Here is a 25,104-nt window from a genome sequence, read left to right on the forward strand (position 1 = left end):
GGAATCAAGATTACCTGGAGAAATATCAATAACCTCAGATATGCAGATGACACCACCCTTATGGCAGAAAGTGAAGAGGAACTAAAAAGCCTCTTGATGAAAGTGAAAGTGGAGAGTGAAAAAGTTGGCTTAAAGCTCAACATTCAGAAAACGAAGATCATGGCATCCGGTCCCACCACTTCATGGGAAATAGATGGGGAAACAGTGGAAACAGTGTCAGACTTTATTTTTCTGGGCTCCAAAATCACTACAGATGGTGACTGCAGCCATGAAATTAAAAGACGCTTACTCCTTGGAAGGAAAGTTATGACCAACCTAGATAGCATATTCAAAAGCAGAAACATTACTTTGCCAACAAAGGTCCGGGTAGTCAAGGCTATGGTTTTTCCTGTGGTCATGTATGGATGTGAGAGTTGGACTGTGAAGAAGGCTGAGCGCCGAAGAATTGATGCTTTTGAAGTGTGGTGTTGGAGAAGACTCTTGAGAGTCCCTTGGACTGCAAGGAGATCCAACCAGTCCATCCTGAAGGAGATCAGCCCTGGGATTTCTTTGGAAGGAATGATACTAAAGCTGAAACTCCAGTACTTTGGCCACCTCATGTGAAGAGTTGACTCATTGGAAAAGACTCTGATGCTGGGAGGGATTCGGGGGCAGGAGGAGAAGGGGACGACAGAGGATGAGATGGCTGGATGGCATCACTGACTCAATGGACCTGAGTCTGAGTGAAGTCTGGGAGTTGGTGATGGACAGGGAGGCCTGGTGTGCTGCGATTCATGGGGTCACAAAGAGTCGGACACGACTGAGTGACTGATCTGATCTAATATTTAAATTTATTTAAAGATTAAATATTAAATATATATTATATAAATTTTATGATCTGATCTGATCTGTACTATAGGCTTCCCTGGTGGCTCAGATGGTAAAGAATCTGCCTGCAATGCAGGAGACCCAGGTTCAGTCCCTGAGTCCAGAAGGTCCCCTGGAAAAGGGCATGGCAACCTCTGTCCATAGGATTCTCCAGGCAAGAACGCTGGAGTGGGTTGCCATGCCTTTCTCCAGGGGATCCTCCAGACTCAGGGATTGAACCTGGGCTTCGCACATGGCAGACAGAGTCTTTACCGTCGGAGCCACCAGGGAAGCCTAAAGAGTTGGACACAACTGAGTGACTTGCAGTTTTACTTTTGACAGTACTATACCACCTGCTGTTGGTTGAATCCTCAAAAGCAGGAAGTATACATATTATTATGTACAGAACTATAAAGTTATATGGGGATTTTTGACTCCAAGGGGTGTGGCATCCTAACCTGCGCATTGTTCAAGTGTCAACCATATGAGATAGTATTATGAGAAATACATTCTCAAATAATAAATCAAGAGTTGAAAGTCAGGACTTCCCTGGCAGTCCAGTGTTTAAGACTCCATGCTTCCACTACAGGAGAACGTGTTCTCTTCCTGGTCGGGAGATCATGATCACCTATGCTGCATGGTGTGGCCAAAACAACAGTAAAAAAAAGAGTTGAAAGTAAATCTCCTTTTCTTATAGAAGCACAGTTTCCTGATGTTTCAAAAAGCTAGGTTTTAAGCATGTTTGATCAAACCTTGTAAAGAGTTTTTTTTTTTTTTTTGCTTATTTACAAATTACTTTTAGCAATGAGTGAAATGCATTATGAGAAGGAAAGGTCAGTTTATAGTTTCCTTATAGCTAAGCTGTTTTTCATTTTTTCCTAACTGGGATCATTATGATTACATATATATCTTAGAGATTTAGGTTTGGTAAACAAATGTGATGAGTTAATACCAGCATCAGGCCTGTTTGAATAACTTAAGAGCTTGCATCAGGTATTTTGTGGGACCTGGCCTCTTCCATATTTCCACAGAACTGTTTTCCCAGCTAAGTACTCTTGTGCAGATTGGATGTGCCTGACAATAGGAGCAATTTTTCAGCAACACTTGTGTGTTGGTTATGTCTGCCCAGTATCAACCCCATTATACTCTCTCTTTTTTTTTTTTTTTTTAGTGACTTTTTTGCTCCTGACATCCCTTAATTTCAGAGTTCAAATTTCCACTGAAATCCAGAGGAAATGGAGAGCAGAGGAAGAGCTGCTTGTAAATAAAATACAGTCTCTGCTATAGTCTCCAGAGATGGCCTCTGTCAGTCCCTCCCTTTCTGAGTGTGGCTGGAACAGTGATGTCAGTCTGTCTTCCTTCTGTGCCCCGTTGGTTGCTCGACTGCTAAGTAACAGATTTTAAAAAGTCGATGGCTCCTAATGAAATTCACTGGCCCCCCCCTCCTTCAGTGAACTAAGTGCGCAGTGAGAATGAGTCAAGATAAAGGTATGTTCCCTGAACTCAATTTCAATGTCTCAAACAGCCTTTTAAACAAAGCCTGTAATTTTAGGCTTTGGTTTTGATCTCTGGCAATGATAAGCTTGTCTCTCCTTTTAGGCTCAATAGAATTTACTGACTTTTTCTGATTCATCAGCCAGTTCTTATGATTCATGGACCAGGAAGGAAAATTAATTTGAATGAAAAGAGGAAGTAGATGATTACAAATCCCTTTCTTATAAAAATCCCACACATATGTTTCAGTATATGTAAAAATGTAAAGGTGGCTTGATCCAGCTGGCTATGTATAACATGAATCTGAGGCAGTTGGAATCTCCTGGTGCAATAATGGCCACTTCTCTGCTTGGTAATATATTTGAAAATGAATGCTTCCATTTCTTCTCAGGTTCCATTTCTTTATATTTACTAATACTAATGGAAATCAAGATTCCATTGCTATTACAAAAATCACCGAAAGCCAATTATAATATTATGAAGTATCATCCCTTATATCCTGAGAATGAGTGACTTGTCTTCTCCTAGCATCTTAAGATATTTCTAAAAGAGACCAAGGAAACTCATTAAAAGCCAAAGGAAAAAGAAGAGGAAATCAGTTCAGTTCAGCCGATCAGTCGTGTCTGACTCTTTGTGACCCCATGGACCGCAGCATGCCAGGCTTCCCTGTCCATCACCAACTCCCGGAGCTTACCCAAACTCATGTCCATTGAGTCGGTGATGCCATCCAACCATCTCATCCTCTGTCATCAGGGTCTTTTCAAATGAGTCAGATCTTTGCATCAGGTGGCTAAAGTATTGGAGATCCAGCTTCAACATCAGTCCCTCCGAGGAACACTCAGGACTGATCTCCTTTAGGATGGACTGGTTGGATCTCCTTGCAGTCCAAGAGACTCTCAAGAGTCTTCTCCAACACCACAGTTCAAAAGCATCAATTTTTCGGCGCTCAGCTTTCTTTATAGTCCAACTCTCACATCCATACATGACTACTTGAAAAACCATAGCCTTGACTAGATGGACCTTTATTGGCAAAGTAATGTCTCTGCTTTTTAATATGCTATCTAGGTTGGTCATAACTTTCCTTCCAAGGAGTAAGCGTCTTTTAATTTCGTGGCTTCAATCACCATCTGCAGTGATTTGGGAGCCCCAGAAAATAAAATCAGCCACTGTTTCCCCATCTATTTGCCATGAAGTGATGGGACCGGATGCCATGATCTTAGTTTTCTGAATGTTGAGCTTTAGGCCAACATTTTCACTCTCCTCTTTTCACTTTCATTGAGAGGCTCTTTAGTTCTTCACTTTCTGCCATAAGGGTGGTGTCATCTGCATATCTGAGGTTATTGATATTTCTCCTGGCAATCTTGATTCCAGCTTGTGCTTCATCCAGCTCAGCATTTCTCATGATGTACTCTGCATATAAGTTAAATAAGCAGGGTGACAATATACAGCCTTGATGTACTCCTTTTCCTATTTGGAACCAAATAGCTCTTAGTAAATGCAATATGCACTGTGCCATGTTCTCCAAAGATGGCCACCATCAGTTACTTCCCTCCCTTGATGTGTGTCCTACTCCCCACATAAAGCGGTGGAGTCTGTTTCCCCTCCCTTTAACTTTTTGGACTTGCTTAGGAAGTGAAAGTGTCAGTTGATAAGTTGTGCCTGACTCTTTGCAACCCCGTGGGCTATAGCCCACCAGGCTCTTCTGTCCGTGGAATTCTCCAGGCAAGAATATTGGAGTGGGTTGCCATTTTCTTCTCCGGGGATCTTCTCAAGCCCGGGGATCAAACCTGGGTCTCAGACTTGCTTAGACCAAGATAATCTGATGGAAGTGATACTGCCCCATAATGGGTCAAGCGTTTAGGAGGACAGGCATGACTGTATCAGTTTCCGTTCTTTTGGAAGCCAGCCACAATATAAGAAGTCTGATTACTCTGAGACGACCATGATATTAGCATCTCCAAGCTAATTGTGTGGAGTGACCACATGAATAGGCATATATAACCTGCCTCCAGGCTTCCCAGGTAGCTCAAACCGTAAAGAATCCACCTGCAACGTGGGAGACCTGGGTTCGATCCCTGGGTGGGGAAGACCCCCTGGAGAAGAGCATGGCAACCCACTCCAGTATTCTTACCTGGAGAATCCCCATGGACAGAGGCACCTGGGGGATACAGTCCATGGGGTCACAAAGAATCTGACATGACTGAGCAACTAACACATCAGCCCGCTGTTGTTTCAAGCATCCCAGCTCTGATTCCAGACATAGGAGTGAAGAAGCCTTCTTGTCGGATCCAGCCCAAGTAGACACCACACAGAACAGAAAACTGCCCAGCCTAGATTGTAAAATATTTTAAGCCACCAAGTTTCTTATGTAGCAATCAATAGCTGAAACACTGTGGTTCTGGCGTCCTGATTTTTTGCACATCAGAATTCTAAGTATGTCATTGTCATTTTAAATTTTATTGTCATTTTTATTTTATTGCATTGTTTTATTTTAATTTTTATTGCTTGTCGTTTCAAACACATATTGCAAAATTCTGAGTATATCATTGTCATTTTAAGTTTTACATGGTTTATAAATACAAATGAAAAACACAATATGCTTTTTTTCCTAAACCAAAATTGAGGTTTCCAGTGAAGCAAAGTAAAAGTAATCTTACCTAGTAATAGTACATACTTAAATCAGATCCAGAATGACCAATATTACAGGTTTCACATGTCCTTGGCAGAAAACTGCTTGTTTGCAGTCTACTCCCAGTTCCATTGCTGAAAAGAAAATAAAAAACAATACCTAGGGACCAAAGGAAAACCCCAGAACTCCTCGCTGCACAATTAACAATCTCTTCCACTTGAGCTTTAAAAAAAATCTTTGTGAGCAGTTTAGTCTCCCTACATTTTATCAGTAATGCTGGGGGAAATCCAAAATATTTAAAGAAACATTTTGGATGCTCATCCCCTGCTTAGATTTATATCTGTGACCTCAGTCTTCAAAGATTCAAATCAGAATCTTTGAACCTGAAAGACGATATGTAGTTGTTCAATGTGTATTGGTTTTTTTTTTTCATTATTGTTATTTACTGGGGACTTGATATTGCTCATTAAAATCTCCAAGAACTTTAACATCAGGAATTAGTTTCCTAAGGCTTAGAACATTGAGATAAAAAGTAAAAAATAAAATCAAAGAGTCGCGAGAAAGCTTACATTTCTGTTTGAACTCCTGATTTCCACATGTAACCAAAGAAGAAAAGGGACTAGTAATTTGTGGCAGAGCTGGGTCTTTCCAAAACTCGAGTTTCCCAAATGTTTATACCTCAGGGTCTGCCTTTTACCTAGTCTCTGTTTAAAACTGATGAGGACAAGGGTGGTTCTCTGTTTAGGCTATTTCAGTACTAAAGCTTCAGTTTATTTTCAAGGTGGACAGTGGGAGAGCATGGATGTAGTAGGATTGGGAGAGAATAAAAGACTGGACTGCATGTAAGTGGCAGCTATGGGTGGACTTGAGCCCTGGTGGTATCATCATGATCATCGTAACAGCTACTAATTGCTGATATACCAGCACCCTGTGCTAAGCATTTTGTGTATATTATCTCAGTTTTCACAAGAATCCTGTGAAACACGTATATCTAGTCCTATAGTGAGACAAGAAAATGAAAGAAATGCGAGGCTTAGAGAGGTGTCCAGATTTGCAAAGCTGTTGAATTGTGCAGTTGGGGTTAAAACCACAAGTGACTCCTAAAGTCTCCAGAGCTCTCTTCCCCAGTGCTTCACCGTTCGCCATTTTGTCGTCAAATCTTTCATGGAGAAAAATGACACGTAAATGTTAAATTAGACGTAGAGAGCTCTGATTCCATAAAAGGAATTGTTAGGCTCCATGCCCCAGAAAGAATTTGAAGTGATTCAGGCTAGCAAATTGTTTCTTCATCTTCTAATTTCCAAGAAAGACTGCCTTGTCTCTTTAAGGTACTGAAATGTGCCTAGTTTTCCTCACTATTCACATATATAGTGCAGGCATAATAATAACATTTAACTTTATAGAGCTGTTTCAAGCATTAGATGTTAATTCATATTAAGTCTTTAGTATACTCTGTAACATAGTAAGCATGCAGTATGCATTGGTATTTTTATCAGCATAACAGCTCTTTCAGTATGTAACTGGTGCAGAATATTTTGTCCTGGATCATTCCTATATATCTTTCAAATATGTGCCTCTCTTCCTTTCTTCATCTTTATGCCTGGTGTATATTAATTGACTCGAGTTGTCATAACAAAATGCCATAGACTGGGTGGTTTAAACAGTAGCTATTTATACTTCACAGTTACAGAGGTTGAGAAGTCCCACAGTCTGGGTGCTAGCCAATTTGGTTCCTAACTAGAGCCCTCTTCCTGGCCTGCAGATGACCATTCTCTTGCTATGTTCTTACTTGGGGGAGAGAAGGAAAGAGAAAGGGAAAGAGTTCGCTCATGTCTCTCCTTGTAAGGGCACGAATCCCATTGTGAGGACTCTACTCTCATGACTTAATTAACTCTTTATGTCCCTATTTCCAAATACCATCATATTGAGGCTTGGGGTTTCAACAAATGAATTTTACAGAGACTTAATTCAGTTCATAGCACGTAGCTTATATCATCATCTCACAGCTCTCTTAAGACTGATATTTCTTGGTTCTTGTCTGTCCCCTTTCCACATGGAACCTTTAAAAGGTTAAATTGATGGCATCATTCATTCATTCAATAGCAGTCCTGAGACTGTAGGATAAAAGGAAAATTCTGCTTTCATGCATAAAGTCTCCATAGGCACAGCCATTTTGAATTAGTGCTATTGTCTAAAAAGGACATAATGTCTGCCAAGTCTGGACTCAAATAGTGGAACTGGATTCAGTCTCACTTGCTGAGTTCATCATTCATGGTGATTGGGCAGGAGAAGGAATGCAATTGAAAATAATTTCTTGATACCCATCATGCATAGGCTTCAGCAGAATGTCAGTGCAAGATATGGTCATGGTCCACGTTTAAAGCCGTTGTCTAGGACCATCACAGTGGCATTGCTGCTCATAAGCCTTGCACATTCTTTGCCCTTCATCTGTTATTGACATAGGCATACCATTGCCGTGCCTCAGCTTGACCCAGAGGGTCAGTGAAACTTTCCCAATTGTTTGTAATTTTTATATATAGGCCGAGTTTTTCCATATATTTCCTTGGCAGTTTTCTTCCAAGTTAATTAAAAGTTTGCATTTTAATTTTCCTGGCATACTCCACTCTTTCAAAGGACTTCCCCCCGTCTCAAATCCTTCTTTAGTTATCTTGGGAAAATTACCAGTGAAGCATTACTTTCTACTCTTTTGAAAGCTACATGAAACAGTTATTCATGTTTATTGCTTTGATCTAAGAGCACATTCATTTCTTTAATGGGTGACTGAAATCTTTCATTCAACTTTTGGTTGATGAACATACAATTTCTGATTTTTTAAAATATCTCTCTCAAATTTGTATTCAGACTATTGCCAAAGAATATGTTAAAACTCTACTGAAGAGTAAAAAAAATGAATTTTTTAAGGCTATTTTATCTTAGAAAATCTATGCCATTGAAAACACTATTCCCCTCTAACCTAGTCTGTGAGGCACCTCAGTTGGTATCAACATGGAAACCTTGTGATATTCCATGGTTCTCTCTAATCAGGGAAACTCCAAGTAAGGTGTAAATTACATTTATTAATCTACATCTAACATGTAAATTCCATTCATTATTTGAAACTTTTTTCATTTATTCATTTTTGCCAGTCTTGTTACTTAGAGAGGGCTTCCCTGATAGCTCAGTTGGTAAAGAATCCACCTGCAAGGCAGGAGACCCCGGTTCGATTCCTAGATTGGGAAGATCCTCTGGAGACAGGATAGGCTACCCGCTCCAGTATTCTTGGGCTACTTTCAATTTATGATTCAGTGTCTGTGCAATTCTTTAAAAAATACATAGTCACTAAACAGTTGCTTGATCACACTTTAATCAACTGGTACAGTATTAAAGAGGACATCCAGAAATAAAGGAAAATAGAGTTGTTGGGACTAGGAAAATAGGGAGTGGGGACAAGCAATCTGGGGAATTTACAGTTGTATCATAAATTTCTTTAGAAGTGTATAGCTGGCACAATATCTATGATCACAGCACTATATTTAATAGTTAATGCATTATAAAACTCAAAACGTTGAATGGAGAAAAAGGACATTTTTATAAAAGTTGTTTTCTTCACCATATCAAAGGTAAAGTTTGAATTTCATTGGGCCGGAAGGCAGTAACAAACTTGACCTGAACCTTTTATAAAATTACTTTTTGACTTGTCTGATCATAACCAAAATGGCACTCTCATAAACAAATTACTTTCCTACAACCAGTTGCAAGAGGCTACTCCTTCCAACTAGTAGGATATCAAAAGTATTTGTGGTCCATCTTGAACTTCAAAGTCATTATGTCCCTGTTTAATGATTTTTCCTATTTTTAATTTTGTGTTCTTTTGCTTGCATCATCCTTGACCTATTCATATTACTGTGATTACCATTTCTCAAGCTGGCCTCCCTTCCTGGGTCCCCTTCTCCCTCTTCACATCTCCCTCTGCCCGCCTCTCGTTTCTCACTCCTACTGGTCTTTATCTTCACTGAGACCTCCCTTTAGGATATTTTCAATAGCTCCCTTGATGTCCTCACCAACATGACTCTCTTCTTAAGCAATTTCAGCATTCACCATTCTAGTCTATGTCACATACTTCTCTTTTTCCCAGCCAATTAGTGCTACTCTGCAATAGATACTGATTTATTCTGAGTAACCTTAACTGAGCCATCTCTGCTTCTCAGTGAGCCTTTGGATTATCTTTACTTGATTCTTAGGTAATCTTTAGGAAGCAGATTGCCCATAAGTCTTGTGCTTAACACCTTCTATTCTCACTCTCTATATAAGATAGGAAAACAACCTGATGTTCTCTTACTTACTTTATCTGAACACTGCTTTCTGTTTTTCTCCCTTCTTTGCCACTTTTCCTCCCATTTAGGTAAGGAAGTAAATAATTCATTCTTACCAAAGAATGAATTATTGCCATGCAAAACAATTGCCATGCAATTTTCTTCTTTGGGAACTTGTTTTCATTAAATTTTCCACAGTTGCCTTGCATCTTAAATACCTCCCTATTCTATGTCTTTCCCCTCCATCTAAAAACCTGCGTCACTGTTCGTGCTTAAAAGAACATGCTCATTATCCTGCTGCTTTATCAAGTTACCTCCCTGCCTCTCTTCACCAGCTGACTTCTTGAAGAGGAGTCCATGCAAACTCTCTGTACTCATCACCTCCTGTTCTCTGCCTTGCTGTTCTCTTCGATTCATCACCCATAATGTTGAGCACCACGTCTGCTGACCTCTCATGTTCTTGTCCTTAAAAACTCTTCTGCATAAGTTGTACTGGTAACTTCCCTTCCTTGAATAGTCTCCCTCCCTTGGTTTTCATAATACTCTTCTTTTTTATTTTCCTGTAAATCCCAGGCCATGACTCATTTTTCATGTGACTCATAACTCTGGAATAGATGTGTTTTTCAGGGATTGCCTCTGCCTTTTTCACATCACAGTGGTAATTTTCAAATCTATCCACTTGAGCTCAACTTGTTTTCTCACCTTCTTTTCTGTCCTCTTCCCGGGAATAATAGATGGTTCTCAGAAGTACAAAACTTGTCCACGACTTGCCTGCCCCAGTTTCTCTGATCTCTGTTATTGTTTCTCCCTGTTCCTTCTATTCTTCCTCTTAATCCTTTTCTCATTTTCCTAATTTTGAAGCCAGTATAATTTTTGTTTTACTTGATAGCTGTAGACTTTCAGGTCAGTAGTTGTCAAAACTGATCATCAAAATCGCTCTTTCACTAATTATGGTTTGATGAGTCTCTTTACAGCCTCAATGTATTGGAGTCTCCAGGGATGAAGTCCCAATAGCTGTATGATTTTTAAAGTTCCTCCTTGTTTTCTGATTCGGGGGTACTTCACCTTTAGATTCTTTACCATATCTTTGTGTCCATCTCCTTGTTTCTATCGTGGGAGTCACTCCTTCACCATGTTCTTGCCCCAGGTCTTCATCATGTCTCACTTGGACCACTGCCGTGATTTCCTGGCTGGTATCCCTGCCTCCAGCTTTCTGTCTACCAATATGTTTACTTTCCCGTGAGATTAAGGAAATTTCTCTTCTGATTGGGCACTCGTCTTCTCAGAAATCTTAAATGCCTCTCCATTTCCTGTAAAATCTTTCTGTTGCTTAAGCTGGTCCGAACAATCCCCTCATGACCTCATTCTTCTCACTAGTACCCTTCCCGGACCTGTCATGCAAGTCAGAAGGGATATTTTACACTAATTTCTGCACTTGCCTTTTTGCCTTTCTTTCCTACCTTAAGCTCAAAATCCACATGTTCAGACATAGCTCATCTTTAAATTCCAGGTGAAATTCCTTCTTCCTCACAAAAACCTTTCTGATACCATCTATGGGAAGTAACTGCTGCTTTCCCTGAATTTTTATGTAACTTGATCCCTTTCTTCTAATATTTATCTTCTACCTTTTATTATAGTGTGTGTGTGTGTGTGTGTGTGTGTGTATTCCCCCCAACCATGGAGTTCTCCAGACAAGAATACTGGAGTGGGTAGCTATTTGCTTCTCCAATATATCTTCCCAACCCAGGGGTTGAACCCGGGTCTCCTGCATTGCAGGTGGATTCCTTACCATCTGAGCCACCAGGGAAGCCTATATATACATATACATACACACATTTGAAAGAAGATCCATATGTAATTCATCCTTTTACCTGTCACATTTTATCTAATACACTTTTGAATCTTAAATATATATGTATATTTATATCTATATTTTTTGAATAATAAGCAATCGCCAAAGTTTATATAAAACTGTTCTAAGTATTTTGCATTTCAATCATTAAATCCTCGCTGGATTTAATAAAGCATATTTAGGAGGTACTGATGTTATCTTTCTTGTACAGATGAGGAAATTGTGCATCAGAGCAGTCAAGTAACTCACCAAGGTCACACAGCTAGTAAATGGACCTCAAGTAATCTGGCCCCAGAGTCCATGCTCATAACCTCTCTACTATTCTGCCTCTTTTAGAATAAATCCCATTCAGTCAACTTCAGTACATGCTTTTTAAAAAAATTTATTTGGCTCAGGGCCCTTGTTCAAAACATATCTTTTCTTTTAATTGAATTTGACAGAAGGAAATTATAAAATTTAGTATAAATTACCTTCAGGAAAGCAAAATGATATGATTTATAATTAGAATGCATCAGCTTCAAGAAAGAAGTAGAAATTGGGTCATAGGAAACACTAAAAATGTTGAACAATTTGAAGCTCTATTGTACAGTTTCATAAGACAGTGTAAATCGATGTGGTTGTAAATCAACAAGTAATTGAAATGAGCAATTGTTGATACTTACACATTTAATTAGATGATTTCGAAGAAGTAGGGTGATTTTCCTTTCTCCAGCATTCTCCCCGCTAATGCCAGAGTCTTTGCAAGTAAACACAATCTATGGTTATATGCCACCATGAAAAAAGGTTTTTTTTTTCAAATGTGGCTCACAGACTTTGTAACACAATAAACTTCACTTGATTTGAAAAAAAAAGAGAGAAACAAATGAAAAATGTAGAAGGATCTGTCTAACCTATTAAAGATGAAATTGAATAGTAACAGTAATACTACTACTGTGAATAATAATAAGTGAGTAGCTCCATGTCGGAGGCTTGGAAAGGAAGGAAGGGAAGGAGAGAGGGAGGAAAGAAGGAAAGAAAAAGGGAAGAAAAAAGTGGAAACATAGTTGTTAGCCTGAGATGAAAATAAGCTCTAATATCTACCTTCTATTTACTACTAATAGCTGACACCTGAAATAGTAATAGCTGAAACCGTCTAACCATTAACAATGTTAATTTCCACATGAAAGAGGAGAAAGAGTTAAAATCTTACACATTTTTAGATCTACAATGGCACCCCACTCCAGTATTCTTGCCTGGAAAATCCCAAGGATGGGGGAGCATGGTGGGCTGCCGTCTATGGGGTCGCACAGAGTCGGACACGACAGAAGCAACTTAGCAGCAGTAGCAGCATAACATTGACAAATACAGAAAAAAAATTTTAAAGTTTGTTATTAGATCCAAGTCACATTGGTAAGATTACTTTGGCCACCAACATATAAATACTGTCAATGTAGATGGTTTTTGGGGGACAGCCTCCTTCTCCCTAGATCATACACATGGCCATTCACCCAGCAGATTGCCTTTCTTTCTAAGCACAATGGTTTCTCTTTCTTTTTCCTGTAAGGGCTTGATCCAAGGTTGTTAGTATGAATGAGCAATACAATATTAGTTCATTTTCATCTGCATAGACATTCCTGGCACACCTGTGGGTACTGTGCCATTGTTTAAATAGACAATGATAAGCCTTTATATAACACAGGTATTACACCACTTTATGGGCTGTTATCATATATTCTTGAAAACAGCTCTCTTTGTGGGTTTGGTATTAGTTTTCTATATTTACAGGTATAGTTATTTAACAACAGACAGTAAATAATATCCCCAAAGCTTTTGAGAAATACATAGCTATATTTTTAAGATCAGACTATGCCCTGATAATCTGATACCAGAATATCTTTTGGAAGAAGAGATGCTGTGAATCACACTGACAGGAACCAAAAGATTTCATTCAAGTGGACTTTTTAGAATAGTGACGTGGCAAAGGAAATAGAATAAACATTTTACTCAATGTTACAGTTTTGTAGTGTGAGGGCTAGAGACCCAAATTAAAGAAAGGAAATATAAGCATTGAGATCAGCTGGCATTTATTCAGATCAAGGGTCTCTGCTAGGAAACAGTTCTGGGAACTGACATATTTAACACACTGTAAAAATATTTTCTTGAACACATAGACTGATTTTTAGTGTTAATTTTTCTGAGACATTGTGTCAGAATTGACTCAAGACTTCAGTGTTGAATTAGAGCCTATTAAATTGTAATGATGGCCCTGTGATGTACTATCAAATTATCTTTAAACATAACTGCCTCAGTTCAGATCAGTTGCTCAGTCGTGTCCGACTCTCTGCGACCCCATAAATCGCAGCACCTAGGGCTCCCTGTCCGTCACCAACTCCCAGAGTTCACTCAAACTCATGTCCATCAAGTCAGTGATGCCGTCCACCCATCTCATCCTCTGTCGTCCCCTTCTCCTCCTGCCCCCAATCCCTCCCAGCATCAGAGTCTTTTCCAATGAGTCAACTCTTCGCATGAGGTGGCCAAAGTATTGGAGTTTCAGCTTTAGCATCAGTCCTTCCAATGAACACTTAGGACTGATTTCCTTTACAATGGACTGGTTGGATCTCCTTATGGTCCAAGGGACTCTCAAGAGTCTTCTCCAACACCGCAACTCAAAAGCATCAATTCTTTGGTGCTCAGCTTTCTTTACAGTCCAACTCTCACATCCATACGTAACCACTGGAAAAACCATAGCCTTGACTAGACAGACCTTTGTTGACGAAGTAATGTCTCTGCTTTTGAATATGCTATCTAGGTTGGTCATAACTTTCCTTCCAGGGAGTAAGCGTCTTTTAATTTCATGGCTGCAATCACCATGTACAGTGATTTTGGAGCCCCCCAAAATACAATCTGACACTGTGTCCACTGTTTACCCATCTATTTCCCATGAAGTGATGGGACCAGATGCCATGATCTTAGTTTTCTGAATGTTGAGCTTTAAGCCAACTTTTTCACTAGTCATGGCCAAATACACAATAACCTAATTCCTCAAATTATGAGACCATCTAGTAAGATTTAAAATATAAATGTAGAGGTTGAAAGATGCATTGTACATTTTCACTGTATTACGAAAGCCAAGTGTGTTGGAAATTGCTCTTAGGTGCCTGAGCATGCCTGGAGATGACTGTTTTGAACTCCTTCACGGCTAAGTAACTGGTAATGTAGTTAGAAAAGTAGGTTAAGCCAGTCTTCGATTGTTGGTTGGCTGACATCATGTTTGTTTTAGAACTCTGATCTTCTAAAAACGTTGGTCATAATGTCATTTTATGAAACATTTATGAAGTGTGTAGAATGTTGCTATGTTGACTGTGAAACCAAATGATATTTCTCCTTCCCATAGTTGCAAGACATTTTTCTCACAAGGAAAAAAAACAGTTCATTTCACCTTTTCCTTAAGAATCACAGGCCTATTTGACAACTGCCCCCCACCCCCCGAGTAGAATATTATCTGGCAACTTTGAAGTACATGGTTCAAATGGAATTACTCTAATAACAGTGCATGCAAGGTCCATGTGGGTATGTCTCATCTAACTTGATTATTCTCCTTAGATTCAAAATTATAGCCTGCAAATTGAAAATTATATATAGCTTTTGCAAGGCGAGACCATAATTCTAGGCTTGTACCATTTTTTTTCAATCCCAATAAATCACCTTCAAAGTAGGCCTGACAGTCAACTGTCTTCTAACGTCCAGGAGAGCCCAAAGTCACCCATTTGACAAAGTACCGCTGTTTAGGTTCCCAGCAAACTTGAGACTCCTTTGAGAATTTTCTCACATTTCTCTTATACCTGGGAAATATGCTGTAGGCCAGTATTGACTTTCTGCCTGCAGAGTCAATATATTACCTGTGCAGGTCCCTCCAAATTAGGCTTGCCTCCTTCACATCCCAGAAAAGGTCAGGGTAAATGCATATCAGAACATGATAGCAGTAGGCGTCCCATGATAATTATGTCTACTGTGCCTGCTTGATGTCTAAGATAGCCTACTAGCTTCTTGAACTATCTTTTAGAGCAAAGATTTACACGTTGTGGGTCACAATACACTGGTGAGTCTCCTTGCAGTATTTTAGAGTGAAGTGGGATGGGATGGGATGGGATGGATTGGAATGGACTAGAATAGGGTAGGAGAGACTAGGAAATATCAAAGGGGACAGGGGAATAGAAGACATGGAAAGGTTCATTTTCAATAAAGGTTCATCAGGAGCTTTTGAGTGATAGTTTGCATGTGAGTGTGCACAGTAAAAGCAGCCCTCCAATCTGGGTGATCTTCATATTTCACTGGAGATGATGAATTTGGTCAGGATGGCAAAAGTGAAGAACCGGGCACGTCACTGAGTTGACATACACAGAGTCTAGCCTGCTGCAACAAACCTGTGCCGCTGTGTCTGGGGACTATGGCCAGGGGGCTTAGAGTGGATTCCCTGTTGTCCAGGTGGGTTCTCAAGAGCTCTTCTGGGAATGTGTTGAAGTACCAAGGAAGTTCTAAAATAGAACCGAGTATAGGACTAAGTGACCAAAGATTAGGAATACAAACTACCCAAATGAAGTAGGGAGCGTTTCTTTGAACAGTTTACAAATCCGATCTGTAAGTCTGTTGTCGTCTGTTCCACCCACAGTATCCTAATGCTGACTTGCCAGCTTTGTGAAGAATGTGCCCTGTTATCTTCTATGACATTAGGTTTATTTGCTAAAAACACTGGTGGGTGACAGTACATTGTGTCTTAACCCTTGTTAAGAAAACTCAAGAGCACATTTAATATTTTCTCACCAGGGAATGGATCAGATCAATGAAATGTCTTGGCCTTCAAGTATCTGTTCATTTCAGAATAAAGGCCCATCTTTTAGAAATAAGACCTTTTGATGCCTTCTTTTCAATTACCTCTTTTTCTAATTTAAAAATGATGCGTGCTTATTGTTAGAAAGAGACCCATAAATATCTTAAATCCACATTATTTCACAGTTGTCTTCCTTGTTTTACATTGATGAGTTTGTTTTAGTAGCACATCCAAATTGTTAGACTCAGAAGGTCAGTGAGGTAAAATTAAAGCAAGTACTTTAGAAGATTGTAAACACAGAATAAATTTTCAGCTTCATGTAAATGAGGTGTGATTTCCATAATAAAGCCATAATTGCCACTGGTGCATAGCAATAAAGCCAAGGCTGCAATTACAGAGAAAAGAGATAATTCAGCACCATACTTTCTTTAAAAATGGCAATGAAATTCATTGAAGTCATATTTTACACTAAAAAATAAAGAGATTTTGTGTATTCTCAGTGGAAGCTACTAACTCCCATAAGTAGACTTTTCTAATGATAGTAATACTAAATGACAAATGCACTGGCTGAATTTTTCTGTTTGTTTTTTTTTACTTTCCACCAGTAACTTCTTTCACTAAAATCTTTTCAGATGGCTTTGTTTTTCACATTAGTGATTCTTGCTAATGTAAGTATTTCAAGGATTTGTTTTTTTTTCTCCCTCATTGTGGAACTTTATCTTGACACAAGCTTGTCTCTTTTTATTAATAGTATAGCTTTAAAAAAATAGTAGTAAAATATGCATAACTTAAAATTCACCATTCTAAGTGTACAGTTCAACAGTAATAAGTGCATTCACAGTGCTGTGCAACCATTACCACTGTCTATTTTCAGAACTTTTCATCATCCCAAACATAAACTCTGTACCCATTAAGCAATAACACCCTCATCCCCTCACCCCCACCCCACCCCAGCTCCCGGTAACCTCTATTCTATGCTTTGTCTCTGAATTTGCCTGTTCTAGGCACTTCGTGTACGTGGAATCTTACAGTATTTGTACTTTTGTGTCTGACTCATTTTACTTAACATGTTTTCATGGCTCATTCACGTTGTAGCATACGTCAGAATTTCACCCCTTTTTAAGGCTGAGCAATATTTCATTGCATGTACATATCACGTTTTGTTTTTCTGTTCACCTGTTGAGGGACTTTTGGGTTGTCTCCACCTTTAGGATCGTATGAATGGTGCTGCCATGAATACTGATGTACAAATCTCTGAGTCCTTGTTTTCAGTTATTTTGAGCATATACCTAGGAGTGAAATTTCTAGACTATATAGTAATTGTATTTTTAACATTTTGAAGTACCACCAAACCATTTTCCACAGCAGCTGCACCATATTTCATTCTTACCACCAAGGCACCAGGGTTCCAATTGCTCCACATCCTTGCCAACACTTGCAGTGTTCTAAATATCGACAAGAGCCATCTTGGTGGGTATTCATAGTACCTTATTGTGGGTTTAATTTGTTTTTCCTTAGTGACTAGAGATGTTGATCATCTTTGCCTGTGCTCAGTGGCCATTTGTTTATCTTTCGTGGAGAAACATCTCTTTAAATCCATTGCCCATTTTGGAATTGGGTTTTTTGGTTTCTGTTGAGTTGTAAGGGTGTTTATATATTCTGGGTAGCACTGTCTTTTTACAGAAAAACGTTTGTTTCTTTGTTTATTATTGGCTGTGCCAGGTCTCGGTTGTGCCATGGGGGATCTTCTGTCTTCGCTGCAGCTTGTAGGATCTTTAATTGCAACACGCAGGATCTTCAGTTGTGGCATGATCTCTTAGTTGCAGCATATGGAAGCTAGATCCCTGACCAGGGATCGAACCTCGCCCCCTGCATTGGAAGCCTCTGGACCACCAGGGGAGTCTAAACAGTCTTAATCCAGATACCATTATTCCATGGGCCCCGAACTGTGTTTTAAGGGTTTCCTTTTATTGAAAACATTGGAATGATTCTGTTTTCTGTTAAGGAATTCACTCCTAAATGTAACTTGTTAACATTGCCTCTTATAAATGGCTACATCAGTAAGCAGGGCTTACACAGCCAACAGAAAAGTTACTAGCCTTTCACCAAATGTGAAGTATCAGCTTAGGAAATATGTAACTAAATGCTGTTCATTAAAAGAGCATTCATTTTCAGTTTGCCCAGTGGATTTCATAGGAGCTTTTGAACAGAAGGAAGCGTGTCCCCCCACTTTCATTACCGTCTCCCACTCTCACACCCCTTCTTTTGATCACTGTTACTCTTGACCCCATGGGTTTCCCAGGTGGCGCGTGTGGTAAAGAACCCTCCTACTAATGCAGGAGACACAGGTTCAATTCCCGGGTCAGGAAGACCCCTGGAGAAGGAAATGGCAATCCACTCCAGTATTCTTGCGTGGAGAATCCCATGGACAGAGGAGCCTGGTGGGCTGTGGTCCATGGGATCACAAAGAGTCAGACACAGCTGAGCAACTAACACAACACACTCCTCTTGACCCCAGAAAGGTGAAAGGTACTTCCTTTAGGTTAACCATAAAGCCGATGAAGCATACATTTTAGGGCCTCTTCACTTGCATTGGCCCCTTCCAAGATCTTCTATCTAACTATGCTTTGGAAATTTTTATTTCTTAAAGAAACTTTTCAGAGTTTTATTACCTTCAGGCCCACAGAATCCAGATTTCCCTCTGGATATGTTTCTTCCATCTGAAAATCAGGTCTGAATCATTGTTGCACTGCCAGAAAAGCACGCAAGGGTCTTCTGTTCAGTATGCTGAGTTATTTACAACTGGCTTTCTTTCCGTGCGGTTTCTGATCCGGAGTGCCAAGCTACCACACTTTTCTGCAGAGTTCCAGAAAAACATGAGCTCTGGGTGTTTCTCGCCAGCCCTGGTATGCTCTTTTGGCTTGTGCAATGAGCTTTATCAGCACACAGCGCTCGTCTGGCTCTCGGCGCTCACACAAACATGCAGGCCAGATTTTGACAATTTGGTTTGTCGCTGTTCATGCAAAATATGCACGTCCTTTTGTACTGCGCACCGAGCCAGAAATAGAATCTTGTAGTTGCACAGTGAGAGCAAAGCAGGCAATTGCCAGACTAATACCTAACCTTTGAAAACTTTTATAAGGACAGCTTAGGCAGTTTCCTAAATATTAGGGTATCTTGTCAGAAGCACAAATGAGTCTTCTGGGCTTTATCAAATTGTATGACTTCATTAAGCAAAAATAAATTTTTTTTAAAAAAGGCTAAATAAACCTTAATATATTCACTCCTGTCCTATGGTAAGGCATTAATGACAAAAGGACTATTCATCTGTAAATTATGTTGCATTATATTATTATTTGCTCTGTGTAGTGGTAATAGACAATTGACATTTTTTCCGTGAAAAGAATATCTCACAAGATGTCATCATGGTCTCCTCCAAAAAAAAAAAAGAAATGCTCATGTTCCTTCTTCCCTGCTTTTTCTTCTCTCTTCTGGAACTATTCTGTCCTAATGCCATTAGTCTGTACAGAGCAAGCTATGCACCCACTGGAAGGTGCCCAGGGTGGAGGGTCCCAGCCCCATCATCGTGAGGGGGCATCCATGTGAACAGTGGGGTGTACTCACAAGGCTCATGAGACCCTGAGTGGGTTTGGGGGGGCCATCTGTGCCAGGGATGGATGACAGCAGTGGGAGATTGGTTGCAATCAACTCGAGCTGATCAAATAGGTAAATATTTTAGGAATAACGAGAAGTACGTTGCTTACCAACAGAGAAGGAAATTAAAATACAGAGAAAGAGAAAATTACAGTTAACCTTGTGGCACTGGATTGGAATTGAAAGTATTGGTATAAAAGGATGTTTTTCATTATACAGAGATAGATATAGATGTAGGGGTGTGTGTGTGTGTACACGCGCGTGCATGCACACGCACAGACATGTATGCTCTAGCTCTGAGAGGACTTAGGAACAGCAGCAATCCAACACCAAAGACTATACGCAGCCCCGGACCTTGGTTTCTAAACACCCTTCCACTAAAAGGAACCAGGACTGTGGCAGGAGAAGTATGAGATGAACTTGAAATGCCTTGTTGGGTCAGAAGCAAGGAAATGCTCCCAGAACGATGACCTGACAGAAGTCACAGAAACCATCTTGAAGGGGCTCCCATGAATCAGACTTAGGACAATTTGAACATCAAAATAAACAGGTAGTAGCATAAGGGCTACAATCCAAGGAGTCTCAAAAGTCGGACATGACTTAGCAATTAAGCAACAAAGTATACCATAACCTATTACATTGAGAATCTATGAATCTATATGATAAAAATAAATGAATAAATCAAATGTTTGATAAGTGAAAGAATATGTACCTAGTTCCTAAGTGATGCCATACAAGATACGTACTAATTACAAAGGAAAAAGGACTAACTCTATAGTGGAGGACTCGTGCTGGCACTACCTTAATCAAGTGGCCAAAACGAACAGCCTAAATAACGGGACAAATTGAATTATTGTGGAAACCAATGGAATGCTGTAAAAAGAACCCAGCATCACTTCTGTGATTTCTGGCTAAGTTTATAATCTAAATCATGAGAAAATATCAAATTCAAATTTAAGGATGCTCTACAAGACAGACTTCCCAGGTAAGGTCAGTGGTAAAGAATCTGCCTGCCAAGCGGGAGGTGTAGTTTCGATTCCTGGGTCGGGAAGATCCCCTGGAGAAGGAAGTAGCAACCCACTCCAGCATTCTTGCCTAGAAAATCCCATGGACAGAGGAGCCTGGTGGGCTGTAGTCCATGGGGTCACAGAGCAGTTGGACGTGACTTAATGACTAAACAAGAAGATCTGATTCACTTTCCATATCTTATATGGCTTGCCATTAACATATTATTATCTCCCCTTTTAAGATTATTATTCTAAATCCCAAATATCAGAGATAAAGTAGAAAGGGTAATGAAGTCCTTTGGCTCGTAAGAAATCTGTTCGGGGAACTGTCAAAACAGATTTCATGATAAAATAATGGTAGAATAAACTTACTCTTGACAGTAGTGAATCAGTCACTTCATCTTTGCTCTGAACCACAGCTATAAAGCTTGGTGTCCACTCAGTCAGAAAAAAAGAGATGAATACATATGTTTCCATTACATACAAACAAGTTCATTAATGTTTCAAAACGTTAGACTAGGCTGCTGTAATTTTGGAAGCACGCTGCTGCCTGCCATTTTCTGATGGAGAGCGCTTGTGAGCAGGTTTATATACCGGGCCTTTCCCGGGATTGAAATGTGAGTGCGTCTCCGGCGCTTCCTGAACAGGCCAGCAGGTGGTAGTCTAGGAGAGGAACAGGTCTCATCCTTCTCCAGCCTTGGAGGGCAGAGAGAGAACAGAAGGAATGTAGACTCAGCAATGTTCCCTCCTCTTCTCTGGAATCCCTAAGAATGGGATTTCCAAGGTTGTTCTTGCAAAACAGGTACTTGGGCACAGAGGGTATTTCCAGGAAGGAGCTAAAAATAATTTTGTGTATGTGTATGATTATGGAGTATTCTCAAGTTCAAAAATTCTTTTTCTTTTATGGTGTCTAGAAATTCCACTGGTTTTGTATCTCTTTGCCCTGATTTCGATGACATGGCTTTGGGGAGGCCTGCACATGGCTTACAGACTCTTCTGGATGTTGGTTCTGTTCGTCATTTTCAACAGCCTGCAGGTAAGCCTCACGGTTGGGTTACAGCACACACGTGTCCTAGTGAACACAAGGCGTGGAGTTTCAACATCCAGGAATCAAGCATCCACACAGAGGTGAATTCATATGCACAAAACATTATGCAGAGTGTTAGATCAAAGTGGTAAAGATTGTGTTAAACTTTTTTAACACCTTAAATATGGCTGGGCTTCTAACTTGCTGCTGCTGCTAAGTCGCTTCAGTTGTATCTGACTCTGTGCGACCCCATAGACAGCAGCCCACCAGGCTCCCCCGTCCCTGGGATTCTCCAGGAAAGAACACTGGAGTGGGTTGCCATTGCCTTATCCGTCTAACTTGCTGGTTATACAAATAGAAAGACATAAAATCTTTTTACCCTCCTTCATTTTGACAACACCTAAGTAACTACAAAAACATGTTTCTTTTTCAGCGGGATTGATGTTTATAAACTTTACAGATGGCAGCTATCTAGGGCACATGCATATATTTGGACTGGGTTTGTGTCTAAAAATTAGATCAGCTGAGAGTGAAATAACAATGATGGTCAAGCAGTTCCCTATTAAGTCTGATACTTGGTGTTTTGGTTCACTGAAAATGATTGACATCCTCCAAGTCTGGCAATGCCTAGCTTAAGTTAGCTTTGTGAACATGTTTGGATAGCATAACTAGGAATTATATAACTAACAAAAATTAAAACTGACTTTTTTGTGCTTTTGTTAAATGGAAAAAAAGTTGCACCCTGAAATTAGCAAATGGAACAAATGAACTCATTTTTTTTTCTTATTTTCCAAAGTAAAAAGATTTGCCTGTAGACTAAAGCAGTCTCTTGAATTTATCAAGGATTTCTCTAAACAGCCCTTGTTTGGATCACCATCTTATAAAAAAACCTCTGTAGAGAAAATATTAGGATTATAACACACAACTGAAGTATGACTCAAACCATATTTAAGTTTGCCTTTTCTGAGACAGGTTCATTAATGAGATCATATTTAACAAGGCGTTGCCTAATCAGATCAGAATATCAATTTAGGGAGGGGAAAAATACAAAGTAGCTTAAACATTTGGAATCAGGTTGATACAAGTTGACATACAGACAACTCTCAATAGAGTTATAATCGAGTACCCAGTACTGGCACAGTGATGCCAGTGCTGCCATTACGAGGACGAAGATGACAGCCCTGCTCCTCTAGGGTCTGATGATTCAGGGAGTAAGCAAACAATTAGCTGTAAGGGTATACTGTGGCAGGTGCCGTGTAAACACAGTGTTATGAGAGCAGAGTGGAGGACTTGTTTACTCCTGCCTGGGCTAGTGTTTGAGCTGATCCCCAGAGATTAGCCACTCAGGTCAGAGGCCCTGTCTTGGTCACCTTTGAATCCCTGGGCCTAACAGAACTAATACCAAAGTCTACACTGACAGCCTACAGATGTGTTTTGTTTGGTGAACACACAATGGTACACAGGACAGGGTTTAAAAAAAATTTTTTTAATGTTTTCTCAATTTTAAAATTTCACATCAAAACCTGAATGTCTGGCTTTTCTTTAATGGCAGTATTTGTATGGCAGCAATTTTCAAGTCCTGAGTAGACGTTACCCTCTTTGGATGTTATACTCGATATATCTCATTCATTTTACCCACTCTAGTTAGTGTCACCTTTGTGTGTCAGGCGCTTAATCGTGTCTGACTCTTTGCAACCCCTTGGACTGTAGCCCGTGAGGCCCCTCTGTCCATGGGATTCTCCAGGCAAGAATACTGGAGTGGGTTGCCATTTCTTCTCCAGGGGATGTTCCCAACCCAGGGATTGAACCTGGGTCTTCTGCATTGCAGGCGGATTCTTTACCATCTGAGCTATAGGGAAGTCCCATAAGTGACAAGGAGACATAGTTGGGTATTTCAGGCAGAGAGTACAGTATTAGACTAGGCTGCAGAACGGAAACGTGGTTAGTCTTGCCTACATGTAGGGAAGGAAGAAAGTTTATGCAGCTAGAAAAGTTGTGGTGGGAAAGGAGACAGAAGGCTGGGTTGTCTTAATTGCCATGTTTCCATGCTCAGAATGGGATGATAAACTCCAGCCTTTAGGTAAAGGGAAACTGTCAAAGTTGAGTTTTTTGTTTTTTAAATTTGGGGCATTTTTAAAAATTTGGGATAGGAATGACATGCTCATACCTACTCCTTAGGAGGATAGCTGGAAATGTTTTGGAGGGTGTTGGAAAGCAGAGCGCTCCAGGCAGAGAAGCTGTTGTCATATTCCAGCCTATACTGTTCGGGAGTGCGCCTGAGAATAGAGATAGGCGACAGCTTTGAGAACATTATAGAGATAAACATTGATGCAATTTGGTTTCGCCACTTAAATGTAGGAATTGGGGGCTCCCAGGTGGCGCCAATGATAAAGAACCCACCTGCCAACAGAGGAGACGTAAGAGACCCAAGTTTGATCCTTGGATCGGGGAGATCCTCTGGAGGAGGGCATGGCAACCCTCTCCAGTATTCTTGCCTGGAGAATCCCATGGACAGAGGAGCTTGGCGGGCTGCAGTCCATAGGGTCACACAGAGTCAGACACGACTGAAGTGACTTAGCATGCACCAGGTGTTAGAGAGCCACGTCTCCTAGAGATCTTCACTCAGGTACGTGGCTGGGCACTGACTTCTTTGGTCAACATGGAAATTACATCAGGAGAAAGTCCTGGGGAATATGCAGTAGAGTTGGTGAGATTTGGGAGACTTTGGTAAAACTAACCAATGTTTTAGTAAGCAGGCTAATGAAAGAGAATCAAGATACAGTGGTTTGGAACTTTTGGAAGAAAAGAAAGCTTCAAAAGAAGACCCCTAACTCTGTCCAGTTAGCAGAGAAGTGAAATAGGATAAGAAGAGGGCAGCGTGCTCCAGTGCCCTGGTCCCCGAACTGGAATGTCAGCAGAGGCACACGAAGGACTTATTAAGACACAGATGGTAGGCCCCACACCCAGCATTTCTGATACCGTAGGTCAGGGTGAGGCCTGAGAATCTGCATTTCTGACAGTTCTGGGTAATGCTGACGCAGCTACTCTGGAAAGCAGTTTGAGAACCACTGGTTCAAGTAAGTGTGATTGCAACTCCACAGCCTGCTATCTGGTTGACTTCGGCTGAGTCACAGGTATTTACCCAGTTCTACTTTCTTCATCTATGAAAAGAGAATAAAGACCATTCAAGATTACAATGTGATTGAATTAAATAGCATAACGTGTGTAAAGCACACAGTACCTCATACATAAAGAACAGGGTTTTAGTTGCGGCTCCCTTCTGTCCTCTAAGTGCCTCCTCAACCAAATTTCAGTATAAAGGGCAGTCAGCAGGTGTCTTTGGAGAAATAGCAGAAACTAGCTCGTTCTCCCAGAGAAGGCAATGGCACCCCACTCCAGTACTCTCGCCTGGAAAATCCCATGGATGGAGGAGCCTGGTGGGCTACAGTCCATGGGGTCGCTAAGAGTCAGACGT

General features: G+C 40.3%; 1 protein-coding gene across 1 annotated transcript in view; it reads left to right on the forward strand.

The window, feature by feature from the left end:
• The window catches only part of GPR98 (G protein-coupled receptor 98), a 543,192-nt gene that overhangs the window by 451,408 nt on the left and 66,680 nt on the right, over positions 1-25,104 (forward strand). The window contains exon 87 of the mRNA XM_010831922.1: positions 21,517-21,638. Within this exon, the coding sequence (XP_010830224.1) occupies positions 21,517-21,638 (122 nt within the window). The remainder of the gene's footprint in view (positions 1-21,516; positions 21,639-25,104) is intronic.

This window comes from Bison bison, unplaced genomic scaffold (genome assembly GCF_000754665.1).
Source record: "Bison bison bison isolate TAMUID 2011002044 unplaced genomic scaffold, Bison_UMD1.0 scf7180017864533, whole genome shotgun sequence".
In the NCBI taxonomy this organism is placed as follows: domain Eukaryota; kingdom Metazoa; phylum Chordata; class Mammalia; order Artiodactyla; family Bovidae; genus Bison; species Bison bison.